This window comes from Pseudorasbora parva, chromosome 14, assembly GCF_024679245.1.
Source record: "Pseudorasbora parva isolate DD20220531a chromosome 14, ASM2467924v1, whole genome shotgun sequence".
Lineage (NCBI taxonomy): Eukaryota > Metazoa > Chordata > Actinopteri > Cypriniformes > Gobionidae > Pseudorasbora > Pseudorasbora parva.
In genome coordinates, this window is record NC_090185.1 from 10,256,776 (window position 1) to 10,274,911 (window position 18,136).

The following is an 18,136-nucleotide window of genomic DNA, read 5'->3' on the forward strand; positions in this document are numbered from 1 at the left end:
CTGTACCCCTACACCATCACAACAGACAGAGTCTCATGGTGTGTTCCCGGTGTTACAGAATGAACCTGCGTTTGCAATTGAAAAGTTTTAACGTTAAGCCTACTTGTGGCCTGATGGATGGGTTCTCTCCGGCCTCAATGTGATTTTTTTAAAAGTCCTTTTTATAGAATTGTGCATCACTGCTGTTTCTCTATCACACAACTGCAAATGATATGCTACATGAATAGGTAAACATTTCATGAAGTCACAGGCGTGCGCCGCGCCACATTCATGAGACCATAGATATATATACATATCTGTGCATGAGACAGCCTGATACCTAATTGCATAGCAGCTGTCAATCAAAGATTATGCACACAAAAAAAAGACTGTAAAAAACACATTTGATTTATTTCAGCATTTGAGATGTTATAATAATTTTGTAATTATGTTAAAATAATTTAAACATCTGTTATTTAACAAATATTATTATATTTGTATAATAAACTGGAGGGCCTATTGTCATCATAGTAGTGCCTGTCCGGCACTGTGCCCGTCCGCTGGATACGCCCCTGGCCTGTCGGCAGCATAGTTGCCAGGGTCGCGGTTTTCCCGCAAAATTGGGCTCATAGACATCCTATATGATGTCTATGATTGGGCTATTTTAAAAAAGGAGTCGCTGCAAAAATTACGGAGCCGCGGTTTGTGGTTTTTTGGGCTACAATTATAAAGTAGATACCGTGGCCACCGGAAAAATATAAAAGAGTCAAAAAAAATTGAAATGGAATGGTTTATTAGTGGGTATTGATCCCCGGGAACGAATTAAATTAGCAACAACCGCTGCCCGTGACATCACGTCACAAGAGTTATGCCTTTGGTGGTTGAAGTCATAGACAGTAAAAGAAATGGACAGAGCTATCCCATTGACTTCAACGGACTTCAACCTAAAGTAAAAAAAAAACAAAAAAAACAGCATTTATCTGAAATAGAACGCTTTTGTAACATTGTCCTTCCGGGGGTAGGGGTGGGTAAACAAAGAAATCAATAAATTCATTTTTAAGGCATCCTTGCTGAATAAATGAAGTGACAGTATAGACATTTATAAAGTTGCAAAAGCTTTCGATTTCAGATAAATGCTGTTCTTTTGAACTTTCTATTAACCCTGTTCACAGCCTAACTCCGCCCTCTGGCAATATTTGAAAAATGCTGCAAAAGTGGGCAGAGCCCAGCGGAGACAGAGGGGACGAGACGAGGGCGGGGCTGAGCATGGGGGCGTGCACCTGAGACCCGTAGTGACAACTTGTTTGACAGTTGTCAGACTCACAAAGATGGATAGTGACTGGAGTGAGGACAGTAGTTTTGCAACAGAGCAGTCATCTAAAGTAGAGGACTTTTCTCCACCACCTTCACCTGAAGTGGAGGGTGAAATGTCTGTAGACACAGAGTTTGTAGGCTCAAACTGCTTTAACTCCCGATGCCGACGATGCTTTCATTCATTCATTCATTCATGCTAGCGAAGCAGCAGCGCAAGAGAGAATGAGATCACTAACTAATCTATGAACACTGAACAGCCATATACTTATACTGAATGCCACTAAAAAAGCGCAGGACCAATCATTTCAAACCTAATAGCCTATTACAACAGATTTCCTCACATTAAATATTCCTCATGCATTAAATAAAAGTTAGACTACATAGGCCAGCAGTCTAGCACGTTAAGGATTTGTTGTTCGTTACCACGGCAACCATTTGCATGTCAGGGTTTGTCTGAAAGCGTCTGAGGTATGAAAATGATCTGTAGACATGACGGGCGCAAAATATCAGAAGAAAAGCTTAACATGTACTTACAACTGCATTATTTATCTGTATTTTCTTCATTAGGATGTTGAAAGCAAGTGAAGAGAAAGTTTCATTCATAATGTTTCTACTTCATGTAACAGGAGCGTTCTCATGTGATCACGGAAAACATTTCTCAGGGCATGGTGAGCTCCTGCCAGGGGCTTGGATAGTGAGCCGTTGGAAGTACCATCCTACGTCACGAAGTACCACAACGTCCAATAGGAAAATTCAACTGCAGTAGCCACCGTTCAACCTTAAAGGGGGTCGCACACCGGACGCGGAGCTCGGCGGCGCTCGGCGGCGCGCCACGTCTTTAAAATTCGAACACATTGTTTTCAATGAGTGTACGCACACCGGTGGCGGCATTCGGCGCCTGTCCGCGGCGACTCAGGAAAATGTTCTAAATCCTGCCGCGCCACGGAGCGCCATTTCAAGGCTTTATATTAAAAGTTTATTATCGTTAAGGTATACTGATTTAAACCTTTGCTACAAGACACATTTGTTTTACATTATGAGTTCAACAGCTTGAATAAAGTCTAAACATATTTTGGGGAAATGTATAATAAACGTAGCCTTTTAAAATGTGCGCGTCCGGTGTGCGATACCTGAGACGCTGCGTGGCGCGCCGCCGAGCGCCGCCGAGCTCCGCGTCCGGTGTGCGACCCCCTTAAGAGGGCAGCACTAAGACGTTTTTACACCATATATTATAGAATTAAAACACTTTATACCCAAATATCAAAATATTTACTCTAATCAATAAACAGCATTAATAAAGCCCCAGTCTTGCAGATCATTAACTAAAAAAAAGTTGGTTTAGGGTTTAGTTACCCTTTAACTAAATAATCCTGGAAAAAAATGGTTTTCAACATTGATAATAATCATAAATGATTCTTGAGGAGCAAATCATACCTGTTAACCGTCACGAGGACGAGGACGTGCTGAAGCTCTCTTTGCTTAAATTAGCTCAAAATTACTATCAGGTGTAAGTAATTACCTTGACAAACTATACATCATTAAAAAGATCTAAGACTAAAGTTTAATTTTTTTTTACCTCTGTTTTATTCTCAAAGTCTTATAGTGACCGTAATGTGTTAATATGTGCCAGGAGTTATGAATATGATCTTGGGCGTAGCTTGTAATATGTGCGTCATTTGCTTCCATTCATAAAAAACTCCTCTGTGGTCGTCATGAAGACACTCAACAAAACAACTTCCCTCAGGGCTTTTACTTCAAATGTGTACAGATGTGGAGAAATATTGATAGATTCTCACATGTTTGAGTCAAATTTCTATACAGAGAAGTATTATTTATTAAATCTTTATCCAAAATCCGCGGATGTATGATTAGAGCAGTAGACTGTGATATGCTGTGTTTTCAATTCATTCTGGCAGCCGGAGGGCGCTGGAAAGCTGTACTACTGAAAATTCACCCCATATGGAACACATGAAGAACAGACACACCATGTGACATTCAGGAAGTATCTGACATTTCCAAAACTGCTTCCAGAGATCGTCAGATCGCTATTTTATGCAGATAGACACGTTTTAAGACCATAAACACACAATCGCGGCAATATATGGTTGGTCTGTGTTCTTTATGCCATGTTGGGTGGTTTCATAATAGATGATATTTATAATGCAATGCTATTCCACATAGCTTTTAGCATTGTATATTTTCTGTCAGATTTTTTGACCCGAAGCTACATGAGATCACATATTGTTATATAAAACACTCGACTTATAAATTATAAAGTGATATGAAGCAAGTTTTGAATAAAACATGATTTTAATCGTATAAATTGTTGTTTTGCTGGTGTGCTAAGCTAATGCTAGCTTGCCCTAGATGCACCTGCCACTGAGTAAATACTTTATTTTTATGAACATTTTCTAAATGTAAAACTACTGAAATGCTTATTTGGACGAAATGCATTCAATAGAGTCTCAGTGAGGGTAAAGTGAGAGGTTTGATTTAGAAATGAGGTTTGAATAGAACAGTTTGAATAGAGAATCGTTAGTAATTATAATGCAGACAAAAGAATAATAATTAGAGCCATAACCAGTCTGCAGAAGTGTGAATGTGTGCCGGGGAGACAAACTGAATGGGGCAGTTTGCACCTCTAAACAATAGAGGCAAAATAGTGAATGAAAGCTGAGAAGACATGGCAATAAACATCAGTTGATATTTTAGAGATATCTCAAAATAAAATCACATGAAACGATCTTGTAAAACGTTTAATAAAATTCAGAGTTTTAGACTGATCATCTTCAGATCTGAAATATAACATGGTCAGACTTGTGGCTTCAGCTGTAGTGCATGTCTGCTTTCAAATGAGACCATAATTATGCTTTTAGTGCAAAGGATTCACAAACTGTATTTGTTTTAGTCTGAGTATACATTTCTTAGGATTTTTTCAAAATTTGGAATGCAGCTTAACAGGTTAAAATGATTTCTGAAGGATCATGTGACACTGAAGACTGGAATAATTCAGCTTAAAAATTTAGCTTTGAATCACAAATAAATAGCATTTTAAAATATATTAAAAGAGAAAAGTTATTTTAAATTGTAAAAATATTTCACAATAATACTGTTTAGCTGTATTTTTGATCAAATAAATGCAGCCTTGGTGAGCAGAAGAGACTTCTTTAAATATGTGTGTGTGTGTGTGTGTGTGTGTGTGTGTGTGTGTGTGTGTGTGTGTGTATGTATGTATGTATAGTTTATTTGTAGGCCCTTTCTGGGAATCCAGTGGTTGTCTAATCTGATTGGACACTGGAAAATTGGGCTAGTTTTCATTCCATTTGGGCGGGTTTTGAGTTGTCATTGGGCTAGAATTATTTCTGGGACCTGGCAACCCTGCAAGGCAGTGACACATTTTGATGATAGCCAGACTGGAAAACACATTAGCCCTGGGACGTCGGGCAGGCGATTTTGCGAGCCCTGATGTTTAAGCAACAGTACCTAGACATTAGGACGTTTTTAATATCTCTATTCACCAATATTCAGTTCCATTTATAAGCTGTTTTATAAGCTAGCAGTTTTTAAGTCAGATGAAACTAAATATGACTTAGTAGTTATATGTTTGAACACACTAGCAGATAAACCTAAGTTGTTTCCATATGTCCTGTGAAGCAGATGGTACAGATGTGCTGGAGAGTAGAGCCTGTGCCTAATGTTTACAACTGATGGAGATATGACATTCAGAGATAATGTGAACGAGTGAATTTTCACATTTTCACACTTTTAATTCGGATAATGAATCCATCAAGAGAATCTCAGTCTGTTCAGGGTCTACTTTCAACATTCTGCTAAGAGAAAACACAGAGTCACAAAATTAACAGGATTAGTGATTCAGTTGAACCAACGTAAAAATACTTATTTTACCTAATCTTTGTAGAATGTACAGAGGTTTTCTTTACTTAAAGGGTTAGTTCACCCAAAAATGAAAATTCTGTCATTATTCCTCACCCTAATGTCGTTCGACACCGTAAGATTTCCGTTCATCTTCAGACACAGATGAAGATATTAGTGTTGAAATCCGATGGCTCAGAAAGGCCTTCATTGACACCAATGTCATTTCCTCTCTCAAGACCCATAAAGGCACTAAAGACGTCGTCACAAAGCCCATCTCACTACAGCGGCTCTACAATCATTTTATGAAGACACGAGAATAGTTTCTGTGCGCAAAAAAACAACAACAACTAAATAATGACATATAGTTAAGGCTGATTTCTGAACAAAGTTTCGAACCATTATGAATCAGTGTATCGATTCATGATTCGGATCGCCAATGTCAAGTTATTTTAGCACACGATCTGAATCATGAATCGATACACTGATTCATAACGATTCCACACTTTGTTCTTAGTTCGGCCCATAACCATATAAGTCTCTTTTTTTTTGTGTGTAAAATTTATTTTACACAAACATATGAAACTGTACCGAATCACGTACAGAATCCATACACTGATTCATAATGGTTCGACACTTTGTTTTGAAATCAGCCATAACTATACAAGTCGTTATTTAGGGGTTTTTTTGCGCACAAAAACTATTCTCGTCTCTTCATAAAATGATTGTAGAGCCGCTGTAGTGAGATGGGCTTTGTGACGACGTCTTTAGTGCCTTTATGGGTCTTGAGAGAGGAAATGACATTGGTGTCAATGAAGGCCTTTCTGAGCCATCGGATTTCAACACTAATATCTTCATCTGTGTCTGAAGATGAACGGAGGTCTTACGGGTTCTTGTGTTAATGAATTTGGAGTAGGGATGGGCGATAAAACGATAATGCTATGTAATCGCGATAGACACGTAATTGATATCAATAAAAAATGCATTCGATAAAACGGTCAATCAATTTTTTTTCTTCGTCAGAAGAAACCAGAGGTTGCGAAGCAAGTTTGGTTACATGAACAAAGACACTCACTCTCTGGTAACCTAGCAATGTAGGGAGTGACACGCTAACAGCCAATCATGTAACAGTATCATGTTTGGTTTAGTAACAGAACCAGATACATGGAAAATGAGAGCCGCAGCAAGCAAGGAAATTGTTGATAAATCAGGAAAACAAGTCAGCTCACCAGTATGGTGAAGTCTGACCGTAGTCCAATCAATGTCGTCTGCAAATTATGCAAGACCGTTTTACCACCTTAAGGGACAGTTTCTGCTGACTGCATGCACGCCTCATCCGTTTGGGGAAGTGTTTATACTCAAAACGTTCCAGCATGTTTGAGCTTCCGCAAGAACCAATGAGGTTAATTCCATAGACCGTAAAAAAATATGGAAGACTCGACATCATCCGTTTCCGCTTGGCAGATTTGAAGCTTTTAGGCGGCCTGCACGGCGCGGACATCTTGGGACCGAGTCTGCGCAGTAGTGATTTCGGGACCGGAGTTGCACAGTAGAGTGCAGGAAGTAGAGCTGCGATATCAAAAGCCCGCCCACACTCTCGCAGAGGCAGAACAATTAATTATGTTGGTGTGAAATAAACAGTTATGGAAATGTAGAAATTAAAGCTAAAGATCTAATCTGCTCCCAAAAATTTCGAAAAAAGTCCGTTAGTGCCTCAGTGACAACTTCACTCAGAGAAGCCGTCAGTCTCAGCTGTCAATCATGACGTCACCCCCCCGTTTTTATAGCATCAAATAACTAACTCAAACTAAACTTATTTTAAAAACGAACACCTGAAATTAAATCATCGTGATGATAACTGCCTTCAGTGACATAAACTAACTTTGGGGAAAAAATATTTGAAGTGTAGTTTTATTATTTAGTTTGCCTCGCATCCATTAGAAAACACAGAGGGGCGGCTATACTGGGACCGGTCACCGGGGGGTGATCGAGGCGCGAAAGCTTCAGTAAATGAGAGGGAGACTGCAGGCTTGGTTAATTCTCGTGTGACGCAGCTCGTTTGAGCTCCAACAAGAACCACTAAACTTGGTCGACATTACTGTAAACGCCCACAAAAATCGCTGTTTATGCCGTGGGGGAAAACAACCCTTTTCTAATGTGTGTAGACCATGTCAGATGCTTTACCTTCACATTTTGTGATTACATGATTTACAATTGATTTTTCCTTGGTGCAAAGCTGAAAAGTTGCTGTGTGGCGTTCTGCACCTTTATAGTAAATAAAAAGACCCTTAACTTAAGTTTTATACTGCCAAATAAACAGACAGAGCCATTTGTCAATTCCAAAAGCCTGTGCAATATGTCCACTACAATTAAACATTTGCACTACATATGCCGGTATTATTGTAAAGATAAAAACATAAGAGATTTATTTACGGCAATCACAAAACTATTATTAAACAAAAACGCCATGTCATCATTTTGTCACGGCACTCGAACTGCATTACAAACGCAGTCAACTTATTAAAGTAGTTTTCACTCAAGCTATCACATGGTGCATGAGGTTATTAATGTACAAACATTCAAAAGTCTTTATTTCATGATAGGAAGGGCTGGGCTCATGCTTGTGCTTACAAGCCAATATAGGTGACATTATTTGAATGAGATTCTCGTCAGAATACATGCTGCTCCCACGAATACTATGATTCGGACTACACTGCTCAATTCATTAGTTTTACGATCTCTTTATGAACATTATGAAGCATCAAAGTGTCAGTTTTATAGCTATTGCATGTAAAGACTTTTAAATTCAGGTTTTTTTGCATGCAGACACTCACCTGATCACGGAGCTGCTTCCTGATGCCTGTTTGAACAATAACACAATATGTATTTATATTGTATTTAACTAAATGATAAGTTTAATTTTCACATCTATCGAGATATTCTCATCTTGTTAAATCAGCTGTATGTATGTAATACTCACCGCTCTTAGCTTGAGGCTTGTGAAAGCAAATCAGCAATGAGCAGAGCACCAACAACAACAGCAGTACTTAACCCTGCTTCAGCACCTGAAGACAGAGCTAAATCTGGAACAGCTGAAGACAGAAACCATCCAGTACTTATATTTTTATCTGATATTTACAGCTTTCTACTTTGGTCATCAGTTATATGATATTGATTTCACGGATATATGGCGGCGCCTTCTGTTGTTTTAAAGAACAGCATCACATCACTGAGACAATACTAACACCATTTTTCTTCATGTTCATAACCTTAGAGTTGTTGGTTTTAAGTCAGGGGTGGGGAACGTTGATCCGGGAGGGCCACTCTCTAACTCCAACCCTGAAAAAAAAAACCACTCACCTGCCTGTAACTTTAGCTGTGTCTCTTTCAGAAGGCTGCGTCCTCCGGAGGTCGCATTCAAAGGCTGTATCCGTCATAAGGCCATCTCATTTAAAAAAAGTGAGTAGGACACTAAACGTGACCTTCGAATGCGTCCTTCTTTCACAGGAATTCAGAGTGCGCGTGAGGTGTATCCTTCGCGGCTGGAGATATCCAACAATTCTTTGCGTCTCCGTTAACAACCGTCATATTTTTTTATTATATGAAAAAACGGCACCACCACCAGATATACATGCGAGCGTAGGTGTGGTGTTTAAATGCAAGTTTAAGCTTGTTTTTGTTTTTTAAGCTCTATTACCTCAAACAGATAGTTGTGGTTAACAGGATTACAACGCTTTAGTGCTTTTTAAACGTTTAGAACAGTACATTGCTGTCAAGACAAGAAACATTTCATAGTCATAGTCATCAAGTTATAAGTAATTTTCATTCATATAACTGGCGTGAGAGCGCAACAAGGCTGAACGTGTTGGCATAGCAACGTGATACTTCCTGCCTGTGTGTCCTACGAAGGTAGCCTGACGTGGTCATACTCAATTCTAGTCAGAATATGAGTCTGAAACTGCTCCATTGGGCTGTGATTATGGGGCGTGTTTCAACCAAACCAGCAAAGACCTCAATTGGATAGACCTACAACCAATCAGAGCAACGAAGTGACGTCAGCAGAGCTCAACTGCACTGTGTTGCCAAGTCCGCGTTTTTTTTCTGCAGATTGTTTTCTATGTCCGCAGGTTGAAGTGACTATTATGTGATATATAGACCCATGAGTGTGAATTTTAGCAGGCAACCTTGCCAAAATAACACACAATTTACCCCCCAAACACCATTTTTCCCCCGGAGAACCCCCCAGAAGCTATTGTTTAGGGCTAGTAGTTGCCGTGTTTTGTTGTAAAAACTTGACAACCCTGTCTGTACGCGCGCTGGAATAAACGATCTTTGCCGGTGTTGTAAAAAAAAAAATTAAAGAATTTAATGATACACAGAGTACTTACCCAACATGATCATCATTTCTGAGAGAAATTGTGAAGGTGAATGCAGATACGAACAAGCTCTCCGTTTAGGATTCGAACAAATATAATCCAAGCCCTTTTGATGACGTGCATGATTACGTTACTGTTGATCATCTGTCCGTCATCGGCTAAAGCCCGCCCTGATGATTTCATTGGTCCGAACAGTTTCTGTTCGGGGATAATTACTCCTCTATGGATCGAGGCCAGACCGAACTCCCCGACCTAAAGATTTTGTGGGCGGGGCTAAGTTCCGCTGGCATCCAGGCTACTAAGGACCTCTCGTTTAATTCTGGTTGAGGACACTCCATAGTCTGCATCCTACACAGGAGCCTAAAAAATTTAACGAAATGAGACAGCTTTTAGTAATCCTGAAGACCTCGATTAGCTTCAGGTGTCTTTGATTAGGGTTGAAGCTGAACTGGCCCTCCAGGATCAAAGTTCCCCACCCATGTTTTAAGTGTTTGTTGTAAAAATGTCAATTTAAAAAAAGTGTCAATTTAAAACAAAAAATTGCTCAAATGACACTCACCAGAGACAGAAACACTGAAGCTCTTGACAGTGGTGATGGCGATGCTGCGACGATGACGTCGCCGGACACTTTTGATCTCTAGTTGATAAAGTCCAGAGTCTGTGTTTGCGGTGTGTGTGATGGTCAGGGATCCAGTCTGATGATCCAGCTTCAGTCTGTCTCTGAATCTCTCTTTACACTGATCATCTGCACAGATCTGACTCTGATCTCCAGTGATTTTAGCAATAAAAGTATTATTAAAATGCCATTCCATTAAATCAATTGGGGTTTTTATTACACCAGGATCTAAAGTGACAGATTCTCCCTCCATCACTGACTTTCTCTTCACTTCATCTCGTTCAGCAGCAGGAACATCTGAAACACAAACCAACAGATGATGGAGGATCTTGTTTTTTTCAACCACAAAGATATGGATATGAAAACAAGTGTGCATTATAATTTCCTGAAAATCATTAGAATTAAAATGGGTGAAAGAATAAAGAAATATAAGATGAATTGTGGTTAAGCCACTTTTTTAAAGTAATTGAACTCACAGCATCCTTATAGTGTGCAACACTCAAGATTCGATTTATTTTCTATATAGGAGAATTAGTATTTTACTTAGCCCTCTCCTATGACACACACACTATATTGCCAAGAGTTTTGGGATGCCTGCCTTTACACACACATGAACTTTAATGACATCCCATTCTTAATCCGTAGGGTTTAATATGGAGTTGGCTCACCCTTTGCAGCTTTAACAGCTTCAACTCTTCTGGAAAGGCTTTCCACAAGGTTTAGGAGTGTGTTTTTGGGAAATTGTGACCATACTTCAAGAAGCGCATTTGTGAGGTCAGGCACTGGTGTTGGACAAGGGGATTCTCAATTGCAACCTTTGCATGTTACTTTAAAGGGTAAGTTCACCCAAAAATGAAATTATCCCATAATTTACTCACCTTCAAGTCGTCCTAGGTGTATATGACTTTCTTCATTCAGTTATATTGAAAGTATCCTGGCTCTTCCAATCTTTATAATGGGTGTGAATGGTACTTTAGATTTTGAAGCCCAAAAAGCACATAACCATCCAGCTGCAACTGAAGCTTTGTGACTGGGGTTTTGTTTTGCTCTATCCTCTGCGCTTCTGTGTTCATCAATACGTCACGTGTCGGGTCAGAAGTCACTCTTTCTCCAGAACTAGACCCGTTTATGGCATTTACTGAAAGGCAGTTCACTGGTAATAGTACCAGACAAGACTGTTGACAAGTTTGAACACCAGACAAAACATATCTTTTGACAAGATCTGGCATCCAGGGTCGAATCTGATATTTCTGGGATGCTGTGGGGATTTCATCCAATCAAACAGTAGAGACAGGCAGCTCAGATACAGTAAGTCAAGCTCCTTCATCATTCTCTCCACTTAAATAAATGTAATTTTAATGATACTACTTCTCTGTGTATGATTTAAAGAATGCTGGATCTAATAACCCATAGCCAAAAGTAACAGTAATTTTATGTCGCATAAATGGCAGCTTTAATTTGTCAGTGCTAGTGAACGACTATGGTGCATGTGTGACGTTCACTACAAAGGAAAGCTAGTGCAATAGGAGTGTATTCATTACAACAACAAAAAACCAACAAGATGATGGTTCGTTTAGGCGTAGACATACAAGCGGAATCACACGGCGTAGACATACACGTGGAGATGATGGTACGTTTAGGCGTAGACATACACGTGGAATCACACGGCGTAGACATACACGTGGAGATGAAGGTTCGTTTAGGCGTAGACATACACGCGGAATCACACGGCGTAGACATACACGTGGAGATGAAGGTTCGTTTAGGCGTAGACATACACGTGGAGATGAAGGTTTGTTTAGGCGTAGACATACACGCGGAGATGATGGTTCGTTTAGGCGTAGACATACATGCGGAGGTTTGATGGTTCGTTTAGGCGTAGACATACATGCGGAGATGATGGTTCGTTTAGGCGTAGACATACATGCGGAGATGATGGTTCGTTTAGGCGTAGACATACACGCGGAGATGATGGTTCGTTTAGGCGTAGACATACACGCGGAGATGCTGGTTCGTTTAGGGGGGCACATACACATGGAGATGATGGTTCGTTTAGGCGTAGACATACATGCGGAGATGATGGTTCGTTTAGAAGTAGACATACACGCGGAGATGATGGTTCGTTTAGGCGTAGACATACACGCGGAGATGCTGGTTCGTTTAGGCGTAGACATACACATGGAGATGCTGGTTCGTTTAGACGTAGACATACACATGGAGATGATGGTTCGTTTAGGCGTAGACATACACGCGGAGATGATGGTTCGTTTAGGCGTAGAAATACACGCGGAGATGATGGTTCGTTTAGGCGTAGACATACACGCGGAGATGATGCTTCGTTTAGGCGTAGACATACACATGGAGATGATGGTTCGTTTAGGCGTAGACATACACGCGGAGATGATGGTTCGTTTAGGCGTAGACATACACGCGGAGATGATGGTTCGTTTAGGCGTAGACATACATGCGGAGATGATGGTTCGTTTAGGCGTAGACATTCATGCGGAGATGATGGTTCGTTTAGGCGTAGACATGCACGTGGAGATGATGGTTCGTTTAGGCGTAGACATACACACAGAGATGATGGTTCGTTTAGGCGTAGACATGCACGTGGAGATGATGGTTCGTTTAGGCGTAGACATACATGCGGAGATGATGGTTCGTTTAGGCGTAGACATACATGCGGAGATGATGGTTCGTTTAGGCGTAGACATACATGCGGAGATGATGGTTCGTTTAGGCGTAGACATACATGCGGAGATGATGGTTCGTTTAGGCGTAGACATACACGCGGAGATGATTGTTCGTTTATGCGTAGACATACACACGGAGATGATGGCTCGTTTAGGCGTAGACAGACGCGGAGATGATGGTTCGTTTATACGTAGACATACACGCAGAGATAATGGTTCGTTTAGGCGTAGACATACACGCGGAGATGATGGTTCGTTTAGGCGTAGATATACAAGTGGAGATGATGGTTTGTTTATACGTAGACATACACACGGAGATGATGGTTAGTTTAGGCGTAGACATACACGCGGAGATGATGGTTCGTTTAGGTGTAGACATACATGCGGAGATGATGGTTCGTTTAGGCGTAGACATACACGCGGAGATGATGGTTCGTTTAGGTGTAGACATACACGCGAAGATGATGGTTCGTTTAGGCGTAGACATACACGCGGAGATGATGGTTCGTTTAGGCGTAGACATACACGCGGAGATGATGGTTCGTTTAGGCGTAGACATACATGCGAAATCACACGGTGTAAACATACACGCGCATAGCTCAAGATGCAGATAACACGCCACTTGGCTTTAGACAGTGGCGTGTATGTTTATGCAAAGTCATGATGTCATGTTGTGATTGGAAACATGAATTAAATGACTCACCATGGACAGTAACATTGAAGACCTTCACAATGTTGCCGCTGTTAAACTGTACCTCATAAAGCCCAGTGTCTGATGACTTGATGTTCATGATGGTCAGAGATCCAGTCTGATGATCCAGCTTCAGTCTGTCTCTGAATCTCTCTTTACACTGATCATCTGCACAGATCTTACTCTGATCTCCACTTATTAAAGCCATGCGAATCTCATTAAAATACCATCTAATTCTGTCTTGTTGGTCTGTTTTAAGGTCAGTGTTTAGAATGACTGAATCTCCCTCCATCAATGACACTTCATCTATATCAGCACCAGACACACCTGAAAAAGTAATGAACAAATAATCATAGTGGGACAGATATTTCATCTTTAATAAAAGAGATAGTTCCACTAGTTTAACAGCAAACACATTTTTGATATCACTTCTGGTGTCTGAGATGGTTTATTATAAATAATAGAATGATCTAATTATTAAGACAGACAGTGCTAATCTAAAATGGATCATTGAAAGACTTGAGATACTCACCATAGACAGTAACATTAAATATCTTTGTGGTAGTATTTTCTCTAGAGATGGTTAGTTTATATTGTCCAGAGTGTCTGATTCTGGCGTTTCTGATGGTGAGAGATCCAGTCTTTTGGTCCACCTGTAATCTGCCTCTGAATCCAGAATCATCGTTGACAAAAAATGAGGTCAAATCGTCCATTCTAGTTGTTTGCATTAAGACAGAGTCTTTTGGTCCAAACATCCACATTATTCTATCATTATTTTGTATTTCAGTAAGATTGGTGTGTAGAGTGACAGAATCCCCCTCCATCACGGCCTTTGTTTCATTTGTCTCTGAACCAAACACACCTAGAGCAGAAACCATTAGTTTCACAGATTAGACTTTTTCTGCTGTCAGAAATGCTTTTCAAATTATACAATTCATAAAAAAAGCAACTTCACTGGGTATACTAGAACTGGTTGGACCTTGTAAATTATTATTATTATTTTTAATGGATAAACTGTGTAGGGATCGTGCTGGATGTGCATGTGAATGTGAATATCTTTCCAGCAGAGGTCAGATTCAAATATGCCCTATAACCTAACAAAAACACATTAGCCACATAATGAACTGTGGTCATTTACATGTGGAATCAAACTTGAGTTTTTGACATTTAAGAGGTAATAATATAATATAATAATGTTTATGTTTCAGAACTGAACATTTCCTTGTTAGTCCAAAAACAGCTTTTATTGTAACCAAGCCCAGCAAATGACTCGCTGTAGATTTAGCTATAGAGGTGAAAGACTGCCCATGCAGAAGAAGATCAACGCCTACTTCGTCATTGCAACTTTGGCCCCACCCACTGGCGTGTTCGTGAGATGACGAGGAGAGAAGAACGATGCAGGATCAATGGACAAAAATCAACATTACCTTCCAAAGGATCCTAATGCTAAGAATGTGGTCTCAGTTGAGCATTATTTATTTGTATGCGACACATTTCACTGTGGATTCTTTGGTAAATCAGTCGTCAATTTTGGCGCAGGCTTTGCATACAGACTTTTACGATTATCAACTCAGTAATTCCACAACATGTAAGTAACTGCGTTCACTATAATGCCTTATCTGTGATCTCTGATCAACTTCACATTGTTTCTTAGAAGTCTCTTCTCTTCTGAAGTCTCACAGCAGCCAATCACAGCATTGGGCGTTTACACTAGGGGTGTCCATGGTTAACCGATTAACCGTAAAAATTTGCATAACCGAGTAAAATATTTTGCTCGGTTAAGTGGCGTCAATGACGTGCTTTGAATTTAGTTGTAATATATTTTTGCACCACTAGAGACCGCCAGAGCGCTCCCAGACATTTGTAATATCCACAAGAAGAAGTCATGACCAACTTGAACATGAAGCAGGCAAAGAAAAGTACAGCGTGGGAGCACTTTAAAATTGAGAGTGACGGGGCAAAATGCAAGTATTGTAATGCAGTGCTTACCGCATTTTTCAGGCTATAAGTCGCTCCGGAGAATAAGTCGCATCAGTCAAAAAATGCGTCATGAAGAGGAGAATAACATACGTCGCACTGGACTAAAAGTCGCATTAGGGCAGAAGCAGAGCGGGAGCCGCGCGCGCTGTGCATAACGGATCAGAAGAAAGAAAGTTTGAGAAACTTGTGAGGGACTAGCGAAAAGCAGAGGTTACTTTAACTGTAATGAAGAAAACAAAAAAAGCTAATCGCGGACTGAAAGCAAGATGGCCAGAGCTGAAGGGACGAGTCCACAGATGCTTGAACTCTGCCGGGAGAGGCTCAGCCGCGCGAGTCAAACACTGTGTGAATCATTCTTGGCTGCATATTTTACTGCATGCCCTAATCGTGCAGGCGCCCTCGCCTCGCGGCCACTCGTTTGGCTCGTGAACTGGAGCGCATCTCATCCTAATTTAACGAAACTCAGCGTAGGCCTCACAGACATGAAATATATCTTAAGAAAGCTTGAAATGTCTTTTAACAATTTAAAACGAAAAGAAATAGGCTACTCTCTGATTATGTAATCCATGATGTGCATTTCTCTATATAGGCGCGTTCACTACGGAGATGGCGGTCATCAAATTAATAAAAATAATAACCCTGACGCACACTATGGTTAACCGAGTATTAACCGCTAAGGGCCTCGGTTAACGGTTAATGAAAAACTTGAAAACGTGCAGCCCTAGTTTACACTGAAGTCTCACAGCAGCCAATCACAGCAGTGGGTGTTTACACTGAAGTCTCGCAGCAGGCCAAGCGTAGCCTGACAAGCCAGACCCACATCAAGATGTTTGGTCTAGAAACTCACCATTATGCGGGATAAACGGTTGTCTTTCAAACTCCCTCTGCACGCAATTGGATAGCGCACAACCAACCAGAGCAACGTGAAGCGGAGCTAGTTGAAAGATTAAACATTCGCCGTATCCGGTCGGCAAAACTCGAACACATCTTCCCGTTTTAAGAATGACTTCAGTGCCGTTCTTTGTTCTTTTCTCAGAGAAAAGCTTAACTCCAAGTCTTCCAGAGTCGCGTCCAAAGCTGATTCGAAAGGCCGCCGTTAGCCAGTTTCTGTGTTTACTAGAAGCATGCAAGCACAACTCGGCTGTCAATATGTTAAGCCCCGCCCACCGACTCTATACACGATGTGATTGGCCCGACCAGAGTTTGGATTTTACAGCTCAGAACTGTATTGAGAGTTCGTAGACGAAACTCGCGGGCAGATTAGATTTGCTGCCGCTAGGGTGCGTCTAGATTTCTAGACTAGACCAAGCAGCAAACTCCCGCAGTTTCTCTTGAAGCCAGTACAATAGTAACTTAAACTGAAATTCCTCAACTGGCCAATAGGGACAGGCTCCAGAAGAGAGCAGAATCTCATTGAGCCCTATGTTAAAATACCCAACTTTACAGCCGAAAAAAACATGTTTACAGCCTGGTACAAATTGTGGTTTTGGTCTATACGTTTAATTTTGCCCTTCATTATAATTGTGAGGGGGGTGATTTTTTTAAAATAACTATTCGTTTACATTATATAAAGCCTTAAAGTTCTACATAATTAAGGGCGTGGCCACTTTGAGTGACAAGTGGGTAGCTATTTATCTGCAGTCTGTTCGTCATCGCGTCACCTCAGCTCCACCTCCGCCTCTTTGCCCATTTTCTATTATCCGGGAGTGACGCACTGCTAAGCTGTCTCTACTTTACGCTTCAAAACTGCACTTCAGAATCCTATGGGTGACTTCACGGACACTACATCCATTTTTTTTTTTTTTAACAGTCTATGCAGCAAACACGCCCCTTCAAACAGAGCGTTCAAATCAGAGACTAAAATGAAAAATGCCTTAATTATGACAATTTATTCTTTAAAAATCATTATAACATTATAAGTGCACCACAGAAAACACAATTAAACAATGCAGTCCCCTTTAATGTGTCGCTAAATAGCAGAAAACACTAACCAGACTTAAATCCTAGTTGTGCAGATGGGAATGTTCCAACACCGGCAGCCTCGCTATTAGAACTGTGCTATTCCATACAGGTACTGATGCAATTGGCATAATTACCTTGTGAATTTCGATTCAGAAACCGCAGAAAACAGGTGAATGAAGGCTGAGAGGAATATTCAGAAATTATTATTTTAAAAATGTTTGTGTACTGGCTCGTCTATTAGTCTCCTGTTCTGGGGAGTGTTGTGCTGAGCTCTGTTTTTCTGAATGTGCTTCATCATCTATTTGCCTGAATTTGTTTTGACCTTTGCTGCATGGCTGTGTTTAGCAGTGTGTTCATTGTCATACTCTAAAATTATTTTATTTTGAATTTCTTAACAAAAAATTATATTATTTGCTCTGAAAAATAAAATAAAAATAATGATCCATCTTGTCTTTTATAGACGAAATAGTTCTAGAAATAATTTTAGTTTCTCTTGAATAATGTTTTTATTAGATCAGATAACATTTTAAGATGCCATATGGTCATGTTAAAATGTGCCCCTCCTCATGTTACAACAATGCCCCACCTATTATTTCAATTCCATTCTTTTGGCATACATAATGAACTATTATCCCTCTACCACATTATTTAT

The 18,136-nt window shown here is 40.3% G+C and overlaps 1 protein-coding gene across 2 annotated transcripts in view; it reads right to left on the reverse strand.

Annotated features, from left to right (window-relative positions):
• Positions 1 to 18,136, reverse strand: part of LOC137040063 (carcinoembryonic antigen-related cell adhesion molecule 3-like) — a 53,276-nt gene that overhangs the window by 34,922 nt on the left and 218 nt on the right. For both annotated transcript variants that reach the window (XM_067415478.1, XM_067415477.1), the window contains exons 2-3: positions 14,075 to 14,404; positions 13,607 to 13,869 (exon numbers count right to left, since the gene is read on the reverse strand). In XM_067415478.1, the coding sequence (XP_067271579.1) occupies positions 13,607 to 13,869; positions 14,075 to 14,404 (593 nt within the window). The remainder of the gene's footprint in view (positions 1 to 13,606; positions 13,870 to 14,074; positions 14,405 to 18,136) is intronic.